This window comes from Eubalaena glacialis, chromosome 8 (assembly GCF_028564815.1).
Source record: "Eubalaena glacialis isolate mEubGla1 chromosome 8, mEubGla1.1.hap2.+ XY, whole genome shotgun sequence".
NCBI classification, from domain to species: Eukaryota; Metazoa; Chordata; class Mammalia; order Artiodactyla; family Balaenidae; genus Eubalaena; species Eubalaena glacialis.
The window spans coordinates 105,195,014-105,216,973 of NC_083723.1; the positions used below are offsets into that span (position 1 = coordinate 105,195,014).

General features: G+C 46.0%; 2 protein-coding genes across 3 annotated transcripts in view; both read left to right on the forward strand.

Annotated features, from left to right (window-relative positions):
* The first annotated feature begins 388 nt into the window (after positions 1 to 388).
* On the forward strand, positions 389 to 14,659 carry GARIN1B (golgi associated RAB2 interactor 1B). Its single transcript, XM_061198256.1, has 7 exons — positions 389 to 637; positions 1,746 to 1,930; positions 2,908 to 3,160; positions 7,217 to 7,338; positions 9,971 to 10,008; positions 12,910 to 13,082; positions 14,459 to 14,659. Exons 1-7 carry the CDS (start codon positions 389 to 391, stop codon positions 14,657 to 14,659), a joined length of 1,221 nt encoding a protein of 406 aa, XP_061054239.1.
* A 6,707-nt stretch (positions 14,660 to 21,366) lies between these two features.
* Positions 21,367 to 21,960, forward strand: part of CALU (calumenin) — a 28,382-nt gene continuing 27,788 nt past the window's right edge. For both annotated transcript variants that reach the window (XM_061198699.1, XM_061198700.1), the window contains exon 1: positions 21,367 to 21,471. The gene's annotated coding sequence lies outside the window, so the exon portion shown is untranslated. The remainder of the gene's footprint in view (positions 21,472 to 21,960) is intronic.

Consider the following 21,960-nt stretch of genomic DNA (forward strand, 5'->3'; position numbering starts at 1 on the left):
CTTTGGGGGTAGTCGCATTCAGAGTAAGGGAGGGTTGAAAGGCAGGGAGGGTATTTTCCTCTTAGAAGCAGAAGGAGCTTCCTAACAGCCTTCCTTCTTTGCTTTGTGCCTGGTTCAGTACTTTCTTAGCAAGTTCTGGGGGAGCTCAGGTCCTGAGAAGGGCTGGGGCCTGCCAGGGCACTAAACAAGCTGTAAAAGCACTCTGGAGGAAAAGGGAGGCTCCTCTGCATTTCCCTTTCCTGCAGGCCTGCCCTGGTTTTTCATGATGTCATCCATTCATCATTGTGATCTGATTGGTGGTCCCAGGCCTTGGCCAGCTGCCCAAGGCCAGAAGGGAAGAAGGAGATCCCAGGACAAATGCGCAGCCGGCCCCTGAGCATGTGCGGAAATGTTGTCATCAGTTCCACATAGAAAGACTTGGAACAAATCGAAGAAGACAGTAAAAGTCACAAGATCCTATCCAACCTTCCCTTCCCTGAATGCCTGGGAAGAATTCAGGGGCCTCTTTCCTGTGGATAGGGAACCAAATCCTGGAGTGGGCCTGGGTGTGGAGGAGGGACTGCTCTGCCAGATGGTTCATTCTCCAGAATTCAACCTGTTTCCTGAATCAGTGGTGTTTGAAAGCAACTTTGTCCAGGTACTCTTGGGCCGCTCAGAATGGCACTCCTTGATTCCTCTAAATCTGTTCCCACAATGTGATGGAGAGTCTGTCCCTGGAACTGGAGTGGAGTGACAACTGAGGCAAAGAGAGGAACCTAAGGCGAGGCTACCCCCATCTGACCCTGAGCTCCAGATAGGTTTTCTCCTGCAGTCACTCTGGAGAGAGAGGTCAAGTGTTGTCTGCTCTGAGTGGAGGATTTGGTAGCTTCCTCCCTCAATTTACTTCCTCCTCCAGGCTGTCAGCTCAAAGCAGATGAACAAAGAGGCAGTAAAATGAGCTGCCCTTTGAGGGTTCAGAACAGAAATGTTGGTGGGTGAAAGAATAGGAGCTGGACGCCCAGAGAGATCTGGGCTCAGAGTCCGGTCCACTGCTTTCTTATCAGGAGGTGTCATCAGGAAGGTGACCTGCATACCGTGAATCTCAGTTTCCTCTACTGTAAAAAGGGTGGGACTGACCTAGCTGTTCCATGAAACACAGGAGGCAAAGGCCTTAGTGCAACGGCACTCAGTGCATTTTTGTTTCCTTGTCTGGGCTCCCCTCAGGCCAGATGGAGCCCAGAATAAACAGAACTTGGAAGTTACAGGGACATGACAGCTCAGAAAAGGTGCAGGAGATAATAGGGCCCCTCAAGAAAGTGCCAAAGGACAGGTTTTTCAAAGAAAATCCAGGAAACAGTCTGGGGAGGATTCACAGAAGTGTGACACACGTCAAGGAACTCTTGTGGGCAGTTGCTAATAGTAGGTAAAGTAAATACTGGTACAGTTGTTTAATCAATATAGGTTAAAACTGTGGTTCCCAACAAGTGATGATTTTACCCCTGCCACCGGGGGCATTTGGCAATGTCTGAAGACATTTTGGGTTATCACAGTTTGTATGGGGGGAGGGTGGAGATTGCTCCTGGCATCTATTGGGCAGAGGCCATGGGCGCTGCTAAACATCTTACAATGCACAGGACAGCTCCTCCCGAAGCAAAGAATTATCCAGCCCAAAATGTGAATGGTTCTGAGTCTGAGAAACTCCCGCCTAAAACATACTGCTGCTTCTGCCAGTGTTCAGACTGTGCCCTGGCGGTGCTGCTTTGCAGGTCAAAAAGGGCAGGAACTGGATAGACATCTACAAAGCCTCCAACACCATGGCCCTTGGGGTGACCTCCTCTGTGCCCTGCCTGCCTCTTCCCAACATCCTCTTCATGGCTAGCGTCAAATGGCACCATGGGCAGAGCCAGACATGGAACCAACCAACTACAGCCCCCAAGATCATCCTGAAGAGGTAAGCATCCTGAAGTGGGGCAAAGGGGGGGGCATAAAGTGGACAGGAGTGAGGGCCAGTCTACATGCCCTCTTTCCTTCTCACTGCATTCACTGCACTGAATTCTTAGGAAATCTCTCCACTTTGGGCCAAGGGGCAGGGAAGCCAGGCAGTCTGGCAGATGAAGCACTGGCTGGGAGATGCAGGTTCTAGTCCTTATGCAACTAACTAGACTCAAATAATTTTTGAGTCACAAGTTACTTGCTGCATTGCAGTCTTCCTACTGGTAAAGTGAGTGGAACGAAGTCTCACTTGGTGCTGTAACATTATGCTTGTCGGGGATGAAACGGCCCTTTTAGATGTTTGAGCCTCTTCTGTAGGATATCTCAAGAATCTCTAGATATTCCCAGAAGTCCAAGTAAACCCTTCATTGCTCTATGTTGCTTCAGTGATAGACCTCTCCATTATGTTCTAGGTACACCTATGGCAAGTACAGCCCAGCCCCAGCTGACTAATAACTAGATCCAAAGCCAGCTCCTTGAATCTTAGCTCCTTTGGGAAGAGTAATTGAGGCATTGAGGTCAATGAATGCACAAGCTGGACAGTGGGACCCAGCTCCTGTTGTGCCATCAAGAAGGAAATTGAAAAGCCCTATGACCCCAGCTACCTTACTCCCAGGCTGTCCCTCTCAAGCAGGATCCAGGGAACACCAGCATGAGAATCACGGCAGGATGGGGAGAGGTTAGAATGCAGATTCCAGGGACTCACCCCAGACCTACTGAATCTGAATCTTTGAGGGTATCTTCAGGCGTCTGCATTTTAAACAAGCTCCCCAGGTGAATCTGATCTCCCCAAAGTTTGAGCACCACTGTGCTAAGCATTCTCTCTCCTACCCACCAAAGCCTCAGTTCTGAAGGAGACACTCCTCATTTTAATGAAGACAGGGTTGGATCAGAAGCAATGGGGTTGTCAATGTGTGTCTTCCCTCACGCCTTCAGGATTCTCCCTTTGAAGTTTGTGGAGCTCCAGGTCTGTGACCGCTTTCAACGTATCCTGCGGTTGAGGACAGTCACGGAGAAGATCTACTACCTAAGGCTCCACCCTGACCATCCTGAGACTGTCTTCCGCTTCTGGATCCGACTGGTTCAAATTCTGCAGAAGGGCCTGTCCATCACCACCAAAGACCCTAGGATTCTCGTCACTCACTGCCTGGTACCCAAGAACAGCTGCAGTCCCTCAAGAGACTCACAGGTAACTGGGCACCATTGGCTCCTCCAGCCAAGGCCAGAGCTGAGCTGTAGAGCTTCGGTGAGCTGATATGGGGGCACCCTGGGAAGCCTTGCCTTAGGCCTTTTCTAACCAGCTTTACTGATTAAAATTCACCTGAGTGTACAGTTCAAATTTTTCAGTAAATGTATAGAGTTGTGCAACCATCACCACAATCCAGTTTTAGAACATTTCTATCACCCTAAAAAATTCCCTCATGCCCATTTGCAGTCATTCCCTGTTCCTACTTTCTGCCCTAGGCAGCCATTGATCTGTCTTCAATCTCTACTCATATTTCTGAAACATTTCATATAAATGGAATCCTATAATATATAGGCTTTCGTGTCTGGCTTCTTTCACTTAGCATAAGGTTTTTCAAGTTCATCCATATCATAGCATGGGGCCAACTCTAGGGTAGAGTCACAGATTATCAATAATTTATTCCTTTCAATTGCTGAATAGTATTCCATTGTATAGATATACCATGTTTTATCTATTCACCAGTTGATGGACATTTGGATTGTTTCCAGTTTGGGGCTATTATGAATAATGCTGCTGTGGACATTTGTGTACAAGCTTTTGTATAGATGTATGTTAGGGTATGTTTTTATTTGTCATGGGTAGATTCCAAGGAATTGGAATTGCTGGGTCATATGGTAAGTTTATGTTTAAACCGGCAAACTGTTTTCCAAGGTGACAGTACCATTTTACGTTCCCAGCAGTAATGCATGAGGGTTTTAGTTTCTCCGCATCTTCACCAACAATGGTATTGTTGGGAATTCCCTGGCGGTTCAGTGGTTAGGACTCCGTTCACTGCTGAGGGCCTGGGTTCAATCCCTGGTCAGGGAACTAAAATCCCACAAGCCACACGGCCAAAAAAAACAAAAACAAAAACAAAACAATGGTATTATCTTTTTAATTAAAGTCATTCTAGTGGATGTGTTATGTTTTTAATTAGGGTTTCCTGTCGAGCAACTTTACATGGGCTTATTAGTCATTTATGTATCTTCTTGGTGAAATTTCTATTCAAATCTTTCTTGAAACTTTTTAAAAAAATATTTATCTTATTTATTTATTTGGTTGTGCCAGGTCTTAGTTGAGGCAGGCCGGCTTCTTAGGTGCAGCTCGCCTGCTCCTTAGTTGTGGCATGCAAACTCTTAGTTGTGGCATGCAAACTGTTAGTTGTGGCATGCATGTGGGATCTAGTTCCCTGACCAGGGATCAAACCCAGGCCCCCTGCAGTGGAAGCGCAGAGTCTTAACCACTGGACCACCAGGGAAGTCCCTTGCCTATTTTTAAATTGATTTTTTTCTTCTTATTGAGTTGTAAGTTCTTTGCATATTCTGGATACAAGTCCTTTATCAGATGTATGATTTGTAAATATTTTCTCCCAGTCTGTGAGTTGTCTTTTCATTTTCTTAATGATGTCTTTTGAGGAGCAAAAGTTTAAAATTTTATTTTATTTATTTTTATTTTTGGCTGCGTTGGGTCTTTGTTGCCGCGCGCAGGCTTTCTCTAGTTGCGGCGAGCAAGGACCACTCTTTGTTGCAGTGCGCGGGCTTCTCATTGCGGTGGCTTCTCTTGTTGCAGAGCACAGGCTCTAGGCGCACAGGCTTTAGTAGTTGCAGCACGCGGGCTCTAGAGCATAGGCTTGGTAGTTGTGGCGCATGGGCTTAGTTGCTCCGCAGCATGTGGGATCCTCCTGGACCAGGGCTTGAACCCGTGTCCCCTGCATTGGCAGGTGGATTCTTAACCACTGCACCACCAGGGAAGCCCAAAAGTTTAAAATTTTGATGAAATGCAGTTTATCAATTTTTTCTTTTATGGATCAGGCTTTTGGTGTTGTATCTAAAAACTCTTTGTTCAACCCAAAGTCACTAAGATGTTATCCTATATTTTCTTCTAGAAGTCTAGAAGACTTAGCTCTTACATTTAGGTCTCTGATCCATTTTGAATTAATATTTGTGTATGATGTGAGGTTGGGGTACTTTTTTAAGTACTTTTTTTTTTTTTTTTAGCATGTGGATATACAACTGTCCTAGTACCATTTGTTGAAAAGCCTATCCTTTCCACATTGAATTGTCTTGGCATCTTTGCCAAAAATCAATTGACCATAAATGTAAGGATTTATTTCTGGCTTCTCAATTCTGTTCCATTGATTCGTTTGCCTATTCTTGTGCCAATACCACAATGTCTTGATTAATGTAGCTTTATAGTAAGTTTTGAAACTGGGTGTTGTAAATCTCCCAATTTTGCTCTTTTTCAAATTGTTTTGGCTATTCCAGATCCTTTGCATTTCCATGTAAATTTTAGGATCAACTTGTCGATTTCTACAAAAAAAAAAAAAAAGCCTGCTGGAATTTTGATAAGGACATGTGGAATTTATATATCAATTTGGGGAAAATTGCCATCTTGACAATATTGAGTCTTTTAATACATGTATATCGAATGTCTTTCCATTTATGTCAATCTAATTTAATTTCCCTTAGCAATGTTTTGTAGCTTTCAGTTTACAAGTTCTACACTTCTTTTGTTCAATATATTCCTAAGTATTTGATTGTTGTTGATATTATTGTGAATGGAATTGTTTTCTTAATTTAATTTTTGCATCAGTCATTGAAAGTGTACAGGAATACAATTGGTTTTTGTGTATTAATCTTGCTTATTAGTTGTAGTGGTTTTTGTGGATTCCTTGGGATTTTCTACATATGTGCATACATTCATGTCATCTGCGAATAAAGACAGCTTAACTTCATTTCCAGTTTGGATCCATTTATTTGTTTATTGCCTTATTGCATTAGTTAGAACCTTCAGTACAATGTTTAATAGAAGTAGCAAAAGTAGACATCCTTGCCTTGTTCCTGGTATTAGGGGAAAAACATCCAGTCTTTTATTAAGTATGATGTTAACCATGGGATTTTTGTAGATGCCCTTTATAAGGTTCAGGAAATTCCCTTCTATTCCTTGTTTATTGAGAATTTTTATCATGAATGGGTATTAGATTTTGCCAGATGCTTTTTCTCCATCTGCTGAGATGATCACATATTTTGTCCTTTATTCTATTAATATAGTATATTACATTAATTGACTTTTAGATGTTAAACCAGCCTTGTGTTCCTGAAATAAATTCCATTTGGTTATGGTGTGTATGATCCTTTTTATATATTACTGGATTTGGTTCACTAGCATTTTGTTAAGGAGTTTTGCATCTATGTTCATTAGAGATATTGGTCTGTAGTTTTCTTGTGATAGCCTGGCTTTGGTATCAGGGTAATACTCACCTTATTGAGTAATTTGGGAGGTGTTCCCTCCTCCTCTATTTCTGAGTTTGTGACGATTGGTGTTACTACTTCTTTAAATATTTGATAGCATTCAAGGAAGCCACCTGGGGCTTTTTGCCCCAGGCCATAGAGTATAATGAACAGAAGCCTGACTTGAGTTACAACACAAAATCCATGAAGGCAGAGATTTTTATCTGTTTTCTTCACTTCCCTTCCCCAGTGCCTGGCACATAGTTGATATTCAATAAATATTGAATGAGTATGAGCAGCGTGCACAACTGGGGCATCTGTGGGGCATCACAGGCAACAGGGAAAAAGGCAGTTTTACTCTGACATAAAAAGTAGCTCAACGTAGGATATTTCTTAGAGAAATGAATTTGAAAAACATTAAATTCCTACAATAAACATTTAATCCCCTTCCATTTAAATATAAAACCAAGTAGCATAAGCTTTATTAAAGTTTATATTAATAGGCTATTCAATAACATATTAAGGTATGTTAATAAGAATAGCTTATCTACTAAATTATGTTTAAAGTTTTCAGAGACAATGTTATTCTTGGGACACCAAAGGATATTTATAACAGTACGGGGGTATAAACAAACAGATATGGCCTCAGAATTGCCTCTCTGTGTAGTTGGCGTGGCTTGTCTGATAGGACAGCTGAGTTCTAACCTTTAGGGTCTGGACCATGATATTAGGAAAATGCAGAGACACTAAGAACTTAACCACCTGGTTTTGCTTTTTTTCCTCCATCTAGTTAGTGCAGAAGAAACTCCAAGCCTCCCAGCCCAGCGAGAGCCTCACGCAGCTGATGGCCAAGGGGGAGAGTGAGGCCCTCTCTCAGATCTTTGCCGACTTGCACCAGCACAGCCAGTTCAGGTACATGACTCAAATCCAGCCAGCATGACGTCCCCAGATGGTCTGCGCTGGGAGATCCAGAAACCAAGTTATCTTGGTTAATGGGCACAGGGAAGTGCATGAAGTATTGCCCCTCAGTATCCAGTCTGTATTCTTGACTCAGGGCAACCTTTTCCTGGTCTCTTTGCCTAATTCTCCTTCCCCACAAGCATCGTGGGCTTCACCCCAGAGGAGGAATTTTATAAAAAATGAAAAGTAGCTTCTTCAATATTAAGAATAAATTAGTAACACAGGTGGAAAAGTAAAACCTAATTTCTAAACTAGTTTCTAGTCCTACAGAAAAGTAGTCAAAACATTGTTTAAAATGTCATCATCTATCACTGGGTTCCTTTACCTACTTACCTGGCCTCTGCTTGAACTTTATGGAGCTTCTATGGTCACCTTTTTTTTTTTTTAATGTTTTCTGGAAAGCTCCCTCATGCAGGCCTGTCTTCTCCATGCCTGAGGAAATGTCCTTACGTGTACAGATGACGTAGGGTTGCGTCTTAAGACTGGTTGGTATGAGAGAGACAGAGGTCGAGAGCACTTAGACCACAGGGCACCACGGCCAGAGAGCAAAGATAAAATGGGAACCGGGGTCCTAGTGAACTTGATTTGTGGTGTCAAAGAAAAGGAAGAACAGAAAAAAATTAGTAAATGTCACCAGAATAGAATAACGAGGTGTCAGAGAGAAGGAGATTTTTGTCGTAACAGGGACCAGCAACTCAGAGACAGAATTTAAAAAAAGAAAGTTTTCTTTGTGAATGCCAGTAATAAACTGAAAACCAGGAGAGCTCAGAGGATTGCAATCTCTCATAATGGGTAAGAGCTCACACAACCCTGGGCCCAAGTCACCACTCTGACTATGAGCCCTTGGGGGCATATTGTTTAACTCTGCTGGGCCTCGGTTTTTACACCTATAAAGTGGAAATTGCGGTAGTGCCAACCTCAAGCAGATAGTGTCAGGATTAAATGAGCTCACATGAATCAAGTGCTTGGCCCATCCTCAGCAAATTTACAGGAGGATGTAATAAACTCTCAATTAATATTAACTTGTAGGGAATTCCCTGGCGGTCCTGTGGTTAGGACTCTGCGCTCTCACTGCCGAGGGCCCGGGTTCAATCCCTGGTCAGGGAACTGAGATCCCGCAAGCCACACGGCGCGGCCAAAAAAAAAAAATTAGCTTGTATTATTAATTCTAACTTGATCTGGAAGTAGAAAAAGTATTAACACAAGAAACAGACTTGTTAGTTGCCCGCTGTTAAAGAATTTATACTGGGGTTGTCACTCTGTATATCATACAGAGATCTGGAATGAAGGAAGATGTAAGAAGGTAAGATGTCACATTGTTGAGCTGGAGAGCCCTGGACTCTAATGGAGGAAGATATTTGATATCTAATAGCAAGATATTTTGACTGTCTCAGAATGTTAACTTACAGATTTTCTTTATTATTCTGGGAAGGACGGCTTCTGTTTATACCTCACTGGCCACAATTCAGTCACATGGCCACACCCAGCTGCAAAGGAGGCTGGGAAATGCAGCCTCCATTCCACATAGCCATGGGCCCAACACAAAATTAGATGTTCTGCCCCGGAGGGAGAAGGGAAAAGGGCATGCTGGGGACCTACTGGCAATCTCTGGCACAGATAGCTTTTAATATCTCCAGGAGGTCAGAGGCGTCGAAGACCTGAAGGAGAAACATGCACAAGCCAGATAAAGGGTAGAGAAAGCTGTGCAGGGTAAGGGAACAAATGAGGCTTCACCCTGAGGAAGAAGCTTGGTGAGTGCAGAGAAAGGGAAGGAAGGCCAGTGGGGAAGTGGGGATGGTGGTAGGACGACATACGTAGAAGTGGGCAGGGACCAAGCCAGGCAGGGGCTGGGAAGCCATGCGAATGGATTTAGACTTTAAGTGTAATGGGAGCCTTAGCAGCATTTTAAACAGGGAAGTGACGTGATCCCATTTACATTTTAAAAAGGTCACGCTGGCTGTTGCAGTGACAGTGATTTGAAGAGAGGGAGGCTAGGTGTGGAGAGACCAGCCAGGGAGCTATGGCAACCGAGTCTGGGCTGTCATGTACAAGACGGATCAGAGGGATGTGAGAAACAGGGAACATTGAATTTTTGCTTCCTTATCTCAATGATTGCTTTGTACAGACATTTCGTTTCTTCTCTTTAATTTCTCAGCATGAAGCCCTGAGTGATGATTTTTCTCCTCATTTAGGCAGGTTCTAGTCTGGTTGCAGTTATAGCAGTTTTTGCACATTGGCAGCAACATGCAACGTACAGCAAATAAAATAAATGGCCAAGATGCAGGACCAAACAGATGGAGTCACACCCACTCCACCTCAGCGAAATCAGCAGCCTGGGTTCTGCTGCCCAAACTCCACCCCATCCCACCTCCCCCTTCCCTATTTTTTCTTCTGGTACTTTAATATGCGTCACACCCACCCAATATAGCCACAGCTGGCCTTTTTCACATTTATATCTGCCTCTAAAGCTTTTGTTGCATCAGGAAAAATATAACTAGAAACAAGATTTAAAATGAGAGTTTCATGCTCTATTCTTTTCCTTTTGACTTCCATTTCCTTGATCCTGAAATGGCTGGAGTTCCAGGAGCAGCAGAAAGACAGAGAAAAAAAAGGACAGTCCAGGTAACGGAGGGCACGGGGCACCCTTGTCTCGGAGAATTTTCTGCTCTGCAGATATAGGAGTAAGATTGCCTCTAGCACCCCATCCCAACTTTCCTGGTGCTGTCAGGGTTGCCATCATCCTCCTGTACCTTAGTTTGAGTTCCTCTGGGATCTTTGGCCACCATAGTCAATTTGGCATCAAATCCTATTAATTCCTTTCTTTCAAATGTTTCTTATATTCTTTACTTCATTTCTACTCCCACAGATCCCACCTTAGTCCACTTTATCACCTCTTGCCTGGACCACGGCAGCAACCTCTGCTAGTTCATTCATTCATTTATTCATTCAAAAGCATGCACTGAGCACTTGGTAAGTGCCAAACACTGTTGACGGCTTTGGAATCACAGTGAAGAAAGACACAGCACCCCCTTCAAGGGGTTTATAATTTTTGGAGTCAGATGGGTAAATCCCCAAATTACATAACCTCTCCTTCCAGGCAACATTCAAAACTCAAGCCTGGGGTGCCACAGGAGCACAAAGGCAGGCCTCCCTCACTCCTCCCGGGAAGCTGTCCCAGAAGGCCTGGGTTCTGAGCTGAGTCAGAGAGGATGAGTAAGAGTGGGCTGGCCAAGGCGGATGAGGCGGGGTTTCTAGGAAGAGACACAGAGTCTGTGTGAAACAGCATGACCCATTCTGGAAACAGCAGCCCTGTTCCCTATTTATTTCCGGGTTCTAGTTTACCCCAGATCCACTCATTTTGGCATGGATGATCCTGCATGAACTTTCCCCTCGTACCCATCTCACCTGGTCACTATCCCCTCCTCAAATGGGAGCCCTCTGACTCCTCCTGTTCTCCAGCCCAAATCTTCTGCTCTGGTCAAACCTCAGCTACCCTTCCCCATGCCTTATTCATCCCCCTCTCCTCCCTTCCTCCTGACGCCACCCTAAATCCTACCTAACCTTTCAGGTCCACTCACGACACCTTCCTGCCCAGACAAATCTCTCCTTGTTCATAACCTCTCTTACACAACGTAATATCCCTAATTGTTTCATAGGCTTAAGTCTTGTTTCTTCAACCAATACTAAATTTTTCTGGTGCCTCTGAATTTCTACAGTGGCAAGCACAGGGCTGGGAACACAATAGGAGCTCAATAAATATTTGTGCACCACACCACTAAGAAATTATTCCTCCAAATTGGCTCAGGAGGCAGCCAGAATATCATGTTATATTTAGAGATTTAGAGGAATGTGTAGATCCCGGGGGAGCTGTGCCAACTTTTATCCAAACCAGGGGTTGCAACGCAAACATCTGCAGGGGGTATAGAGGAGTAAAGAGTCTAAGTATCATAGATATAAGAAATGGCTGGGTTTTCTCTCAACTCTATCATTGGTAAAACAACAGCTGGGCTGACACTTGGTTTCAGCATTGAGGAGACAATAGGGAGTGGTGGGGACAGTGGCATGAAAAAGTGAACGTTTCAATTAAAGCTTCAACTAATTGTTGTCATGCTGCAACACAGGCCTGGGGTTGCCAGATACTCTGATTTTTCAAGAAAAAACAAAAATCTGAATTTTTATATCACATACCCCCCCCCCAACATCATAAAATACTAAAGTACAGTACAGGCCAACACTTAGTGGGCAAACAAAAGGTATCCGCAAACCAAAGTGAGCCTGGAGGCTGCCAATTCACAACCCCTGTTCTATATGGTAAATAGAGCTGATTGCTGGCCCACGTTTTCTCCAAGTCTAGAAGTGCTTTCTCATATTATGTGACTGCTAGTACAATGGTGATTCATTAATGTTTTTCTACATACATTCAAACACAGACACACACACACACACACACACACACACACATACACATACACATACACTCAAAACATACTGCATGAGATTAGAGTTGAAGAAGACAGAAATAGAGAATATTTCAAACTTATTTCTAGGACTTGAGAGAACAGCTAGAATTTCAGACTCATAGGACATCTGTGTCATGGGAACTGTTGTTCCCAAGATGCCCCTAGGCTGATTTCAATTAATCATCCTGGGGTGTCCTCAGGACCCTGTTCTCTCCTTGGAGCTGAAGGAACCCCTCTTTTCTCTTTGGGCCAGGTAGTGTACCCTTTCAGTTTGGAAGCACAGTCACACCCCAGCCTCTTGGAACTTTTGGATGATGAGAGAGAGAGAGAGAGAGAGAGAGAGAGAGAGAGAGCGGGCGCTACATTTGGAAAAGCCAGCGTCCCCAAGCTTACCGGTGTAGTTGAATCTTTCAACTCCCTATCAGTGGGTGGTGTGACCTATCACAGTGCTTCCCAAACTTTCACGTGCAAATGATCCCCTGAGGATCTTGTTAATATGCAGATTCTGATTCAGTGGGTCTGGGTGGACCTGAGACTGCATTTTTCACATGCTCTAGGTGATGCCAAGGCTGCTAGGCTGCAAGCCACCCTTTGAGTAGCTGAAGCCAAGTGGACCAGGAACAGGCTCTGGCTTCAGGCCATCTGGGTTCAAGGCCATTGCCAGTTCCGCTAGCTGAATCTCCTAGGGAAATTCACTTGGTTAACCTCTCCAAGCCACGTTGGTTGCCTCCTTTTACTGGTACTGCCTTGTTCACATGATGTAGTGGTAAAAACACGGGCTCTGTTGCCTGGTTATCTGGCTTTGAATTCTGGCCTTGCCTCCTCATTTTGTGACCACGGGTAAGTGACTTAACCTTGCTGGGCCTCAGAATCCTCATGCATCAAATGGGGACTATGGCAGCACTGACCTCTCGGGGGTTGTTGTGAGTATTAAAAGAGCAAAACGCCTGTAACTGTTTGGAACAGTGCCTGGCCCATAATAAGCACCTCGCAAATGTTGGCTGGACTCTGTGAGAGTGCTCTGTGAATTAAAGTACACAAATGCGTTCCCTTTTTGACCTAGAAAAAAAACGTCCCAGTGAAGACTCCATCCCTTGCACCCGTGACCTCAGCTGGAGGGAGTCGTTCACCTATGGAGAGTGGGAAAGAGAGAACCCCTCTGGGCCGCAGCCCCTCTCGCTCCTCAGCACTCTGGCAGCCTCCACCGGGCCCCGGCTGGCACCACTCATAGGTACGGTGATGGGATTAATCCAGCTGCCTTCCTGGGACAGGCCTGGAATCCTACCTCAGGTCTGGGTTCAGGTCCTAAGGTCCTGGGGATGATTCCAGGAGGCTGTGGGGTGGGAGTGGGGGGGCCTCTTTCTTTCTTTTTTTTTAATTATTATTTTATTTTTTAATAAATTTATTTATTTATTTATTTTTGGCCGCATTGGGTCTTAGTTGCTGCGCGCGGGCTTTCTCTAGTTGCGGCGAGCGGGGGCTACTCTTTGTTGCGGTGCGCGGGCTTCTCATTGTGGTGGCTTCTCTCGTTGTGGACCACGGGCTCTAGGCGCTCAGCCTTCAGTAGTTGCGGTGCGCGGACCTCAGTAGTTGTGGCTCGCGGGCTCTAGAGCGCAGCCTCAGTAGTTGTGGCGCACGGGCTTTGTTGCTCCGCAGCATGTGGGATCGTCCCGGACCAGGGCCCGAACCCATGTCCCCTGCATTGGCAGGCGGATTCTTAACCACTGCGCCACCAGGGAAGCCCTCAGCCCTCTTTCTTCTTGCCCTGTTCTTCTGTACCTCCAACTGGCCTGAATGAAACCCTGAGTATGGCAGCTCCAGAGCCACCAGAGGCCCCTGGGAGTTCCTGCAAGTGGCTCTGAAGGGACAGAGACTAGCAGGACGCTGTCGTCACTAGAGCTGCCTTCTCCCTGCAGTGTGGGAGGCGTGAAGGTCTGCCTCTGCAGCGGGGTGGGGAGCTCCTTTTCCTTCCCTGAGCTCCTTGGGAGCCCCAACCTTCCACTGAGGAGAGTGGGAAGGAGCTAGGGGCCCTAGCTGGGGCCCAGCCCTTATCTTCCCAAGCTCCAAGCCTCATCCATCCATCCATGTATTCATTTAACAATTATTCATTAAGTACTTCCTTTGTGCCTCTCTCTGACCAGAGAGAGATCCTTAAAGAAGGTAGAAGTGGTTATATGTTTTCCAGAGTAAAATATTATCAATAAACCACTAACTCTTTAAAAGTTACCTGTTATTAATAGTTGACAATTTTAAAAATTAACAGAAGTATCTAGGTGCCCCCAGAAGAGCTTTTAAGGCGTTATATCTTATTGTAAGTTTTTCTCTCCTACACCTACAGGAAGTTCTATTTGAGCCACCCTTTCACACTGGAGAGAATCTACGCAACCCTCGCCAATGCCACTCTGCAGCATTCAGCTTTCTGAGGGACTCTGTCTGGATGGAGGGGAGGAGAAAGCTGTAACTAAGGAAAAACTAGAACCATCTCACGCTGACAACATAGCCTTTCCCTGGAGAACCACTTGGGAGCATGGCTCCTGGATGAGAAGCATTATTCCAGTCCATAACTTCATGTCCTCACCACTGCACATCACCACACCTCACCTCCGTTCCAGCACAAGAAGACGTGCTCTCAGAAGAACCAGGACCACGATGGAGAGAAGGAAGGAAAGAGGACCAGGACCAGAGGAGAGGTGAAAGAGAACAAAACGGGGGTGAAGAGGAATGTGGAGGGTGGAAATCAGAGAAGAGGGAAGATGCAGAAAAGTGGTGACAGAAAGAAACAGAAGAGGGGACAAGAGAAAGTACACCTCTGAGAGAGGCCTCACCGAGCTTCTATTTATCTAATTTAAAACTTGAAAGTAAGGCCATAGACCAAAAGAGATATGTGTTTTCTTCTCCGCTCAGATTCCTCTGGATAAGGATGAGGAGACAGAAATGAATTCCAGCCAAAGGCTTCTCCTTAAATGTCCCTTTTGCCAGTTTCTCTTGTTAGTCTCTTTTCTGATTCAAGCTTTAGACCTTCTTCCTTAGTGCATTCCCTAACTCGAACTTGCTAGCCTGGCCCTGCTGTTCCAAATGGCGGTTTGGGTTTGAGGCTGCAGAAAGGTTCCTGCAGGAGGTTGTAAGACAAGGTCTGTGAAGTAGGCAGAGTTTCTCTTTTGTGTTCAAACTTTCAAAGTTTACTATTGTCTCAGCCCTACAAACACTGGCTCACTTTCTTTTGCATATGACACCCCCTTGAAATGTTGACATATCTTGTTAGTGCTTATTAGAGATTCCAAAGAGAAGAGACACAGGCTCAAAGCACAGGTAAATCAGAGGTTCCAGGCTTGAAGTATAGGTAAAATCAGGGGTTCACAAATTATAGATCAAGAGAGTCACTAAGGAGGGTCTGCCAGACAGCCCACGGACTGGCCTCTATTTAAAATGCACAATATTTCACATTCAATGAAAACCAGACTATGAGTATTTCAGAAAAGCTACCCAACCTTCTAATTGGAAAGTTTTTTTGGATGTCTTGCTTTGATTTAGGATATCCTAGGAGGGTCTTTTTCTTCACTGAAGTGGTTTTTTTTTTGGGGGGGGGCAGTGACAAAATAACTTTTTTTTTTAACTTTTTATTTTATATTGGAGTACAGTTGATTAACAATGTTGTGATAGTTTCAGGTGATTCAGTTATACATATACATGTATCTATTATTTTTCAAATTCTTTTCCCATTTAGGCTGTTACATAATATTGAGCAGAGTTCCCTGTGTTATACAGTAGGTCCTTGTTGGTTATCCATTTTATTTTATTTTTGTTTGTTTGTTTTTTAATAAATTTATTTATTTTTGGCTGTGTTAGGTCTTTGTTGCTCCGCGTGGGCTTTCTCTAGTTGTGGTGAGCGGGGGCTACTCTTCGTTGCGGTGCGCGGGCTTCTCATTGTGGTGGCTTCTTCTGTTGTGGAGCACGGGCTTTAGGCGCGTGGGCTTCAGTAGTTGTGGCATGTGGGCTCAGTAGTTGTGGCTCGCGGGCTCTAGAGCACAGGCTCAGTAGCTGTGGAGCACGGGCTTAGTTGCTCTGCGGCATGTGGGATCTTCCTGGACCAGGGCTTGAACCCGTGTCCCCTGCATTGGCAGGCGGATTCTTAACCACTGCGCCACCAGGGAAGCCCCAGCTGGCTGGTGGTCCTGGCCATGGGCCCCGCGTCTGCACGGGCGACTCCCCCACAGCGTGGCGCGGCTTGGCGCCTCCTCAGCGTCCTCCTTCCCGCAGCGGAGCCCCAGCAAATGGTTATACATTTTAAATACAGCAGTCTGTACATGTCAATCCCACACTCCCTAACTATCCCTTCCCCCCATTCACTGAAGTGGTTTTCAGACTGAAATGGTTGGAGGGCTAAAAAGTAAGTTCCTGGACCATCATCACTCTTGCCAAGGATGTGTTATGTCCTAATTCTTGGTGCTTTCAATATCCACTCAGATGATCCTTCCCATACCCTGGTCGCTGTTACTGTCCTTCACCCTCCTCAGCCACTGACCCCCCTGATTTTACCCTAGAGTTTGTCATTAATAACTGCACCCCACCCCATTATTCCTACTCTCCAACTATACCATCTCCTATATTTCCCTGAGTTCAATAAACCTTCAACCCCACCAATCCTGCAATTTCTTGCTCCTTCTGGGTTTTCACTATCCCTCACTCTCCTCACATCCTCAGTCCCTTCCCCTCCAGCCTAGATTTCAGAATCCATCCTGAATATTATCACTCCCTTGCAAGTACCCTCAGCACCTTTGTGTCTCTTCCACTTTATTCTACTCACTGACCAAGTCCAACTCTCCGCCAACTGCACCATGCCACTAAACTTGCCTGGAGAAAAACCACATGACATACTAACCATTTTCACCTCAAAGTCATCATCTCAGGCCTCAAGAGGGTCCTTAATGTTGCCTGGAGATCATACTATGTTCCCCTCATATGTTCTCTCTGTTGAATGGCTATTTCACATCTTCTCCCTCTTTAAACCCCCCACTGCCTCCTGATGACCCAGCTTCCCATTTCACTGAGGACATAGAAGCAACTGAAAGAGAACTCCAAGTTCTCACCACGATGCCTACCACTTACCTGGAATCGGACCAGCAGATCGAGTTTCTCTCCTTATTAATATAGAAGAACTGTCTCACTCTAAGCAAAGTCCAACTCTTCCCGTTTTGTACTGGATCCCATCCCATCTCCCCTACTCAAGGACATTGCTCCAGCAACTCTCCCTTCTCCCTACATCATCAGTTTGATTTTCTCTCCTAGGTCCTTCCCATCAGTAACAAACATGCTGGTATTTCTCCAAAACATAACTGTTATTTCTTCCATTTAAAAACATAACAAAATAAAACAAAACCTCTCTTGGCCCCTCTGCCCACTCTGCTCCCCTTTATAGTAAACTCCCTGAAAGGGTTTCCAACATCTTGCTTCGCATTCTCTCTCTAACCCCTCCACTACCCCACCAAACCTGATCTTCACATTGCTAAAGCCAATGGTCAATCTGTCCTCACTTCACTTTTAGCGCGTAACATACGTGATCTCTCCTGGAAACACTTCCTTCACTTGGTATCTAGAACACTATGCTCTCCTCCTCCCTCACTGGCTTTTCTCCTCAGTTTCCTTTGCTACTTCATTCTCATCAACACCCCCACCACCACCACCATCTCCAAACACTAGAAATTTCCAGGACTCAGTCTTGGGTCTCTTCTAATCAAAACACATGGTTTTATACCACACATAAACCAGTTACTCCCAAATTTTATCTCTAGTCCAGACACTGTGAGCTCCAACTGCCTACTTGACATCTCCATTTGAATATCTAATAGGCATCTCAACATGTCCAAAACTAATCTCTCAATAGTATCCCTCAAGACTTGCTCCCCACAAGGTCTTTTCTATCCTAGTAAATGCAGCTCCATTTTTTTACTTGCTCAAAACCTTGCGGTCATCCTTGACACCTCTCTCTCCACCCCATTTCCAACCCATCAGGAAACCCTTTGAAACTATTGATACTTTCAAGATATATGCACAATCTGACACTTCTCACTATTTCTACTGTTACTACCTTGGACCAAGCCATCATCACCTGGATTGTTGCAAAAGCCTCCTAAGTGGGTGGCTTGTTTCTAATCTTAACCTTCTCAATCTAATGTGACCCTTTTAAAATCTTAGGTCATGTCACTTCTCTGCTCCAATGAGAACTGGAAACCTTCCAATGGCTTCCCATCTGTATTAGTTAAGGTAATGCTACCTCTGTAAGAGATAAACCCTGATATATCAATGGCATAAAATAACCAACAACAGAAGTTCATTTCTCACACACAGAAAAGTCCAAAAAGGGTGTTCCTGTTCATGGAGTGGCTCTTTAACAGGACCCTGGGCTCCTTCTATCTTGTGACTTGCTATCTGCACTACACAGTTTCCAGGGTTGCCACAGAAAGAGAAAGAGCTTGGAGAATGGCATGTGGCAGGTTTGCATGGCCAGTACTGGAAGTAGCGGACATCATTTCTGCCTCTCTTCCCTTGGCCAGAGCTCAGTCACATGGCCATGCTGTAAGGGGGGCTGGGAAATATAGTCTAGCTGTGTCACAGGATGAAGAAGAAACAGTTTGGTAAATAGTTAGCCAGTCTCTTCTACATCACTTCATTCATAGTAGCAGCTAAAGTCCTTACAATGGCCTAAAGGCCCTGCATGGTGTCCCTCTCCCCTTTACCTCCATCCCTGCTACTACCTCCCTGACCTCATGTCCTCTCCTCTCCTCAGTTACTGTACCCAGCCACCCTGACTTCCTGCTGCTGTTCAAACACTCCAGCAGGCTTCAGCTCAGGGCCTTTGCCCTTGCTGTTCCCTTTCCCTGGGATGTTCTTCACCACCTTCAGATGTTCACTCACATGTCATCCTCTTCATAAGCCGTCCCTGGCCACCCTCTCAAAGACAGCAACACCACTCCCGATAGTCCTGACACCTGTTTTTCTCCTTTCCTGCCTTATATTATTCCGTGGTACCTATCACCACTTCTCATTCTGTATATTTTGCTTTTTTATCTTGTTTATTGGCCGCATACCAGAATATGAGCACCATGACAGAGTTTGTTCCATTGTGTTCACTGCTGTATCCCCAGTGCCTAGAACAGTGTCTTGCATACAGGACACAATACATTCATTTGTGGAGTGAATGTTCAGTTGCACCACATGAGCAGAGTTGGGATGCTTGAAGAACCCCATCAGCCTTTTGAGGCTGACATCACTATACCTGCCATAAACAGTCCTTCAGTGCTTCTCTCAGAGACAGAATCCACAGTTAGATGGGCCTTTGGTACAGCTATGGTGACACTTCTTATGTGTGTCAGCCCTCATGTCCTTTTCCTCCTCTGCTTTCTTTCTAACTCTTGGGCTCCCATGAGGCCTAATCTGTTTTTCTCTCCTCAGAAAGCTCATTTGTTCTCATGGCTCCACCAGCTGCTGCCTGGCCAGTGACCCTAAGTATCTCCTCCAGCCTATTGGTTCTTTCTTTTTCGATGTTCTGCCATCACCTTAGACTCATCATGTCTTGAACTCAACTCAGTTCCCCCATCTTCCACTCATCTAGCTCATTCTCCCAGTTTCCTATGATTACAGCTTCAAATTTTTGAGTGTTCCTTCTTCATTTCCTTCTTCCAAGCAGTCACTGAGTCCAGGAAATTGTTGTTTCCACTTTTTAAAATTCCCTTGTATAGAAGTGTTCATTTGCATTTCTCTTGCTTTGCCTAGGCCAAGCCCTCATCCACAGGGAATCTCAGGGTTGACAGGCCCCATCTCTGGCAGAGTCCCACTACATTATCCAGCCTCTTCTAGGACACTTCCAGGATGGTGGCTCTCCCACTAGGCTGCAGGTCCTTGAGGGCGGGGACCATGTCCTATTCTTTGTGGGTTCACCAGCACCTAGTGCAGTGCCTGACTTCAAGGAGGCATTTTCAAAATAGTTTTTTAAATATCTCCTGATGCAACCTATTCTATTATAGTTAACCCCTATTAGGAGATGCACCTCCCTGAAAGAACACTTTCAACCTCATTCCATCTGCCACAAAGGTACAAGCTTAGAAACCTTCAGAAGAAGGCCCACAATTCCCACTGCCTTCAGCTCAGGCTCCTCAGAGCACAGGCTCCCCCACTCCCCCTTTTTTTTTTACCTCCCTCGTCCCCTACCTGACCTAAGCAGTTACCTCCTACTCTGTCCCCTGCTTGCCCTTGTTCCTGTTATTCCTTTTGCTGAATAGGGCATTCAGGAATTTCTTAGTCTAGCCTGAGTCACACCTTCTTAGGAAGCCCTCTCTGGTTGCCACCAAGGGTCAGGGCCACAGCTTTGAATTCCCACCGGTTGTCAACCTCTCATCTTGATGTTTAAAGTAAACTAAGTTGCTTTGTATTTAACTCTCTCATGAGCATACCACGTGTCTCAACTGGATTTTAAACTATAGAGGCTTTATGTGCTAAGAACACAGGTTTATAGTCCATTGACATTGCAAACATAGTAGCCCTTATTTAATTTAACTTTAATTTCATGACTTGAAAATGAATGAATAAGTTAATAATTTCCTGTGTTCCTCTTCAATCAGGGACATTCTTTGGGTTCCACCCACTCAGTTCACTTAACATTATTAGGCATTTACTTTGAACTGGGCAGTAAACGCAAAGCTGTAGGTACAAAGATGAATAAAGGCAGATCTCTCCCCTGGAGCTTAGTCTGGAGGAGGACAAATGGATAAGCAGCATTATATAGCAAAATTTGGCAAAGTGTACCAAAGATGCAAAGTGCTATGAAGGTAAATAAGGGAGGAATTACTATGCCTAGTGAGGTCAGGAAAGGCTTCTAGAGCTAACATGTAAACCGTGATTTCTGTGAATCGGGACTTCTATTGTCATTCACAAGGCAGAGACTCTGGAAAACGCCCTCACTCCTGGTTGATAATGAAAGACTATGGAGATGTGAAAGGGCGGGCAGTTAGGAAACACCGAGATGGTGGTGGCCCGAGCGCGACACGCGAGAAGTCGTGGGAGATGAAGCCGTAGCCAGCGACTGAAATCCTGTACGATACCCCATTTAGGCGGCAGAGCTGAAGGGAAAGGGGGGGGGTGGGATTATTCAATATATCAATAGTTGGCGACTGATAGAGTCGGATTAATTCGGCCCTGGGTTCTTGTGGGCATGAAGATAATGAGGATAATTTAAGAAGCCCTATGGAGGCCGAGTCAAGCGCTGCGAACTAGGACGTGGCGGTCGGACAGCCGCGCCCACACGCCCCCCGGAGTAAGGGGCTGGGGCCCGCCAACCCCACAAGACCAGGGACGAGAGTTGGGAGGCAATCCTGTCCACGTAACTCGGCGCGCTCGCGGGGACGTGGCGCTTTCCAGCCAATCCGGACCACGAGACCGTAGGGCCAATGGCTGTCCGGAGAAGCTGTGCGTCCGCGGCGGGTTTGTTGGTGATTGGTCCGGAGGCTGCCGGCGTGGAGGACAGCGGCGGGGCGCGGAACCGCTTCCGGTTGGGCGGTGCTTGCGCGCCAGAGCTGAGCCGGTGGGTGAGCTGTAACCGCGGTATCCTGGGCAGTGGGCGCAACGGTGAGAGGTAAGTACCACCGTGCACTTCCCTCCGCCGCCGCCTCCCCCTTGTTCACTTTCCTTTTGTCCTCTGGGCCTCGCTCCCGGTGCGGCAGGGCCTCCTTGTCTCAGGGCCTCTGTTTCTGCCAGCTCGGGGTTCCGAGGCCTGAGGCTGCTCGCGACTGCCCGACCCTCGGTGCGCAGCCTGGGTCGGAGGCCGCCGCTCGCCTTCCCTTGCGCTCTGGGAGGGGGCCTGGGTCCCTGCGAACTCCGGCTCCCGGCTTTGCGTCCTGTGGGGTACAGTTTCGTGCCTGGCTTGCCACGTCCTCTGGCCCTGGGCCCCGCCAGTCACCAAGCCCGTCGTCCGAAAAGGTCACTCTTGTTTACCTCCTGAAGGTCGGAGTGCAGTCAGATAGCGTTATTGTTACAGCTCCCTGCCACTTCCCACACTTGGGCCTGCTTGTGTCCACCAGCTCCGCCCCAGGGCCACATCCCGAGAGGACATCTGCATCTGCCA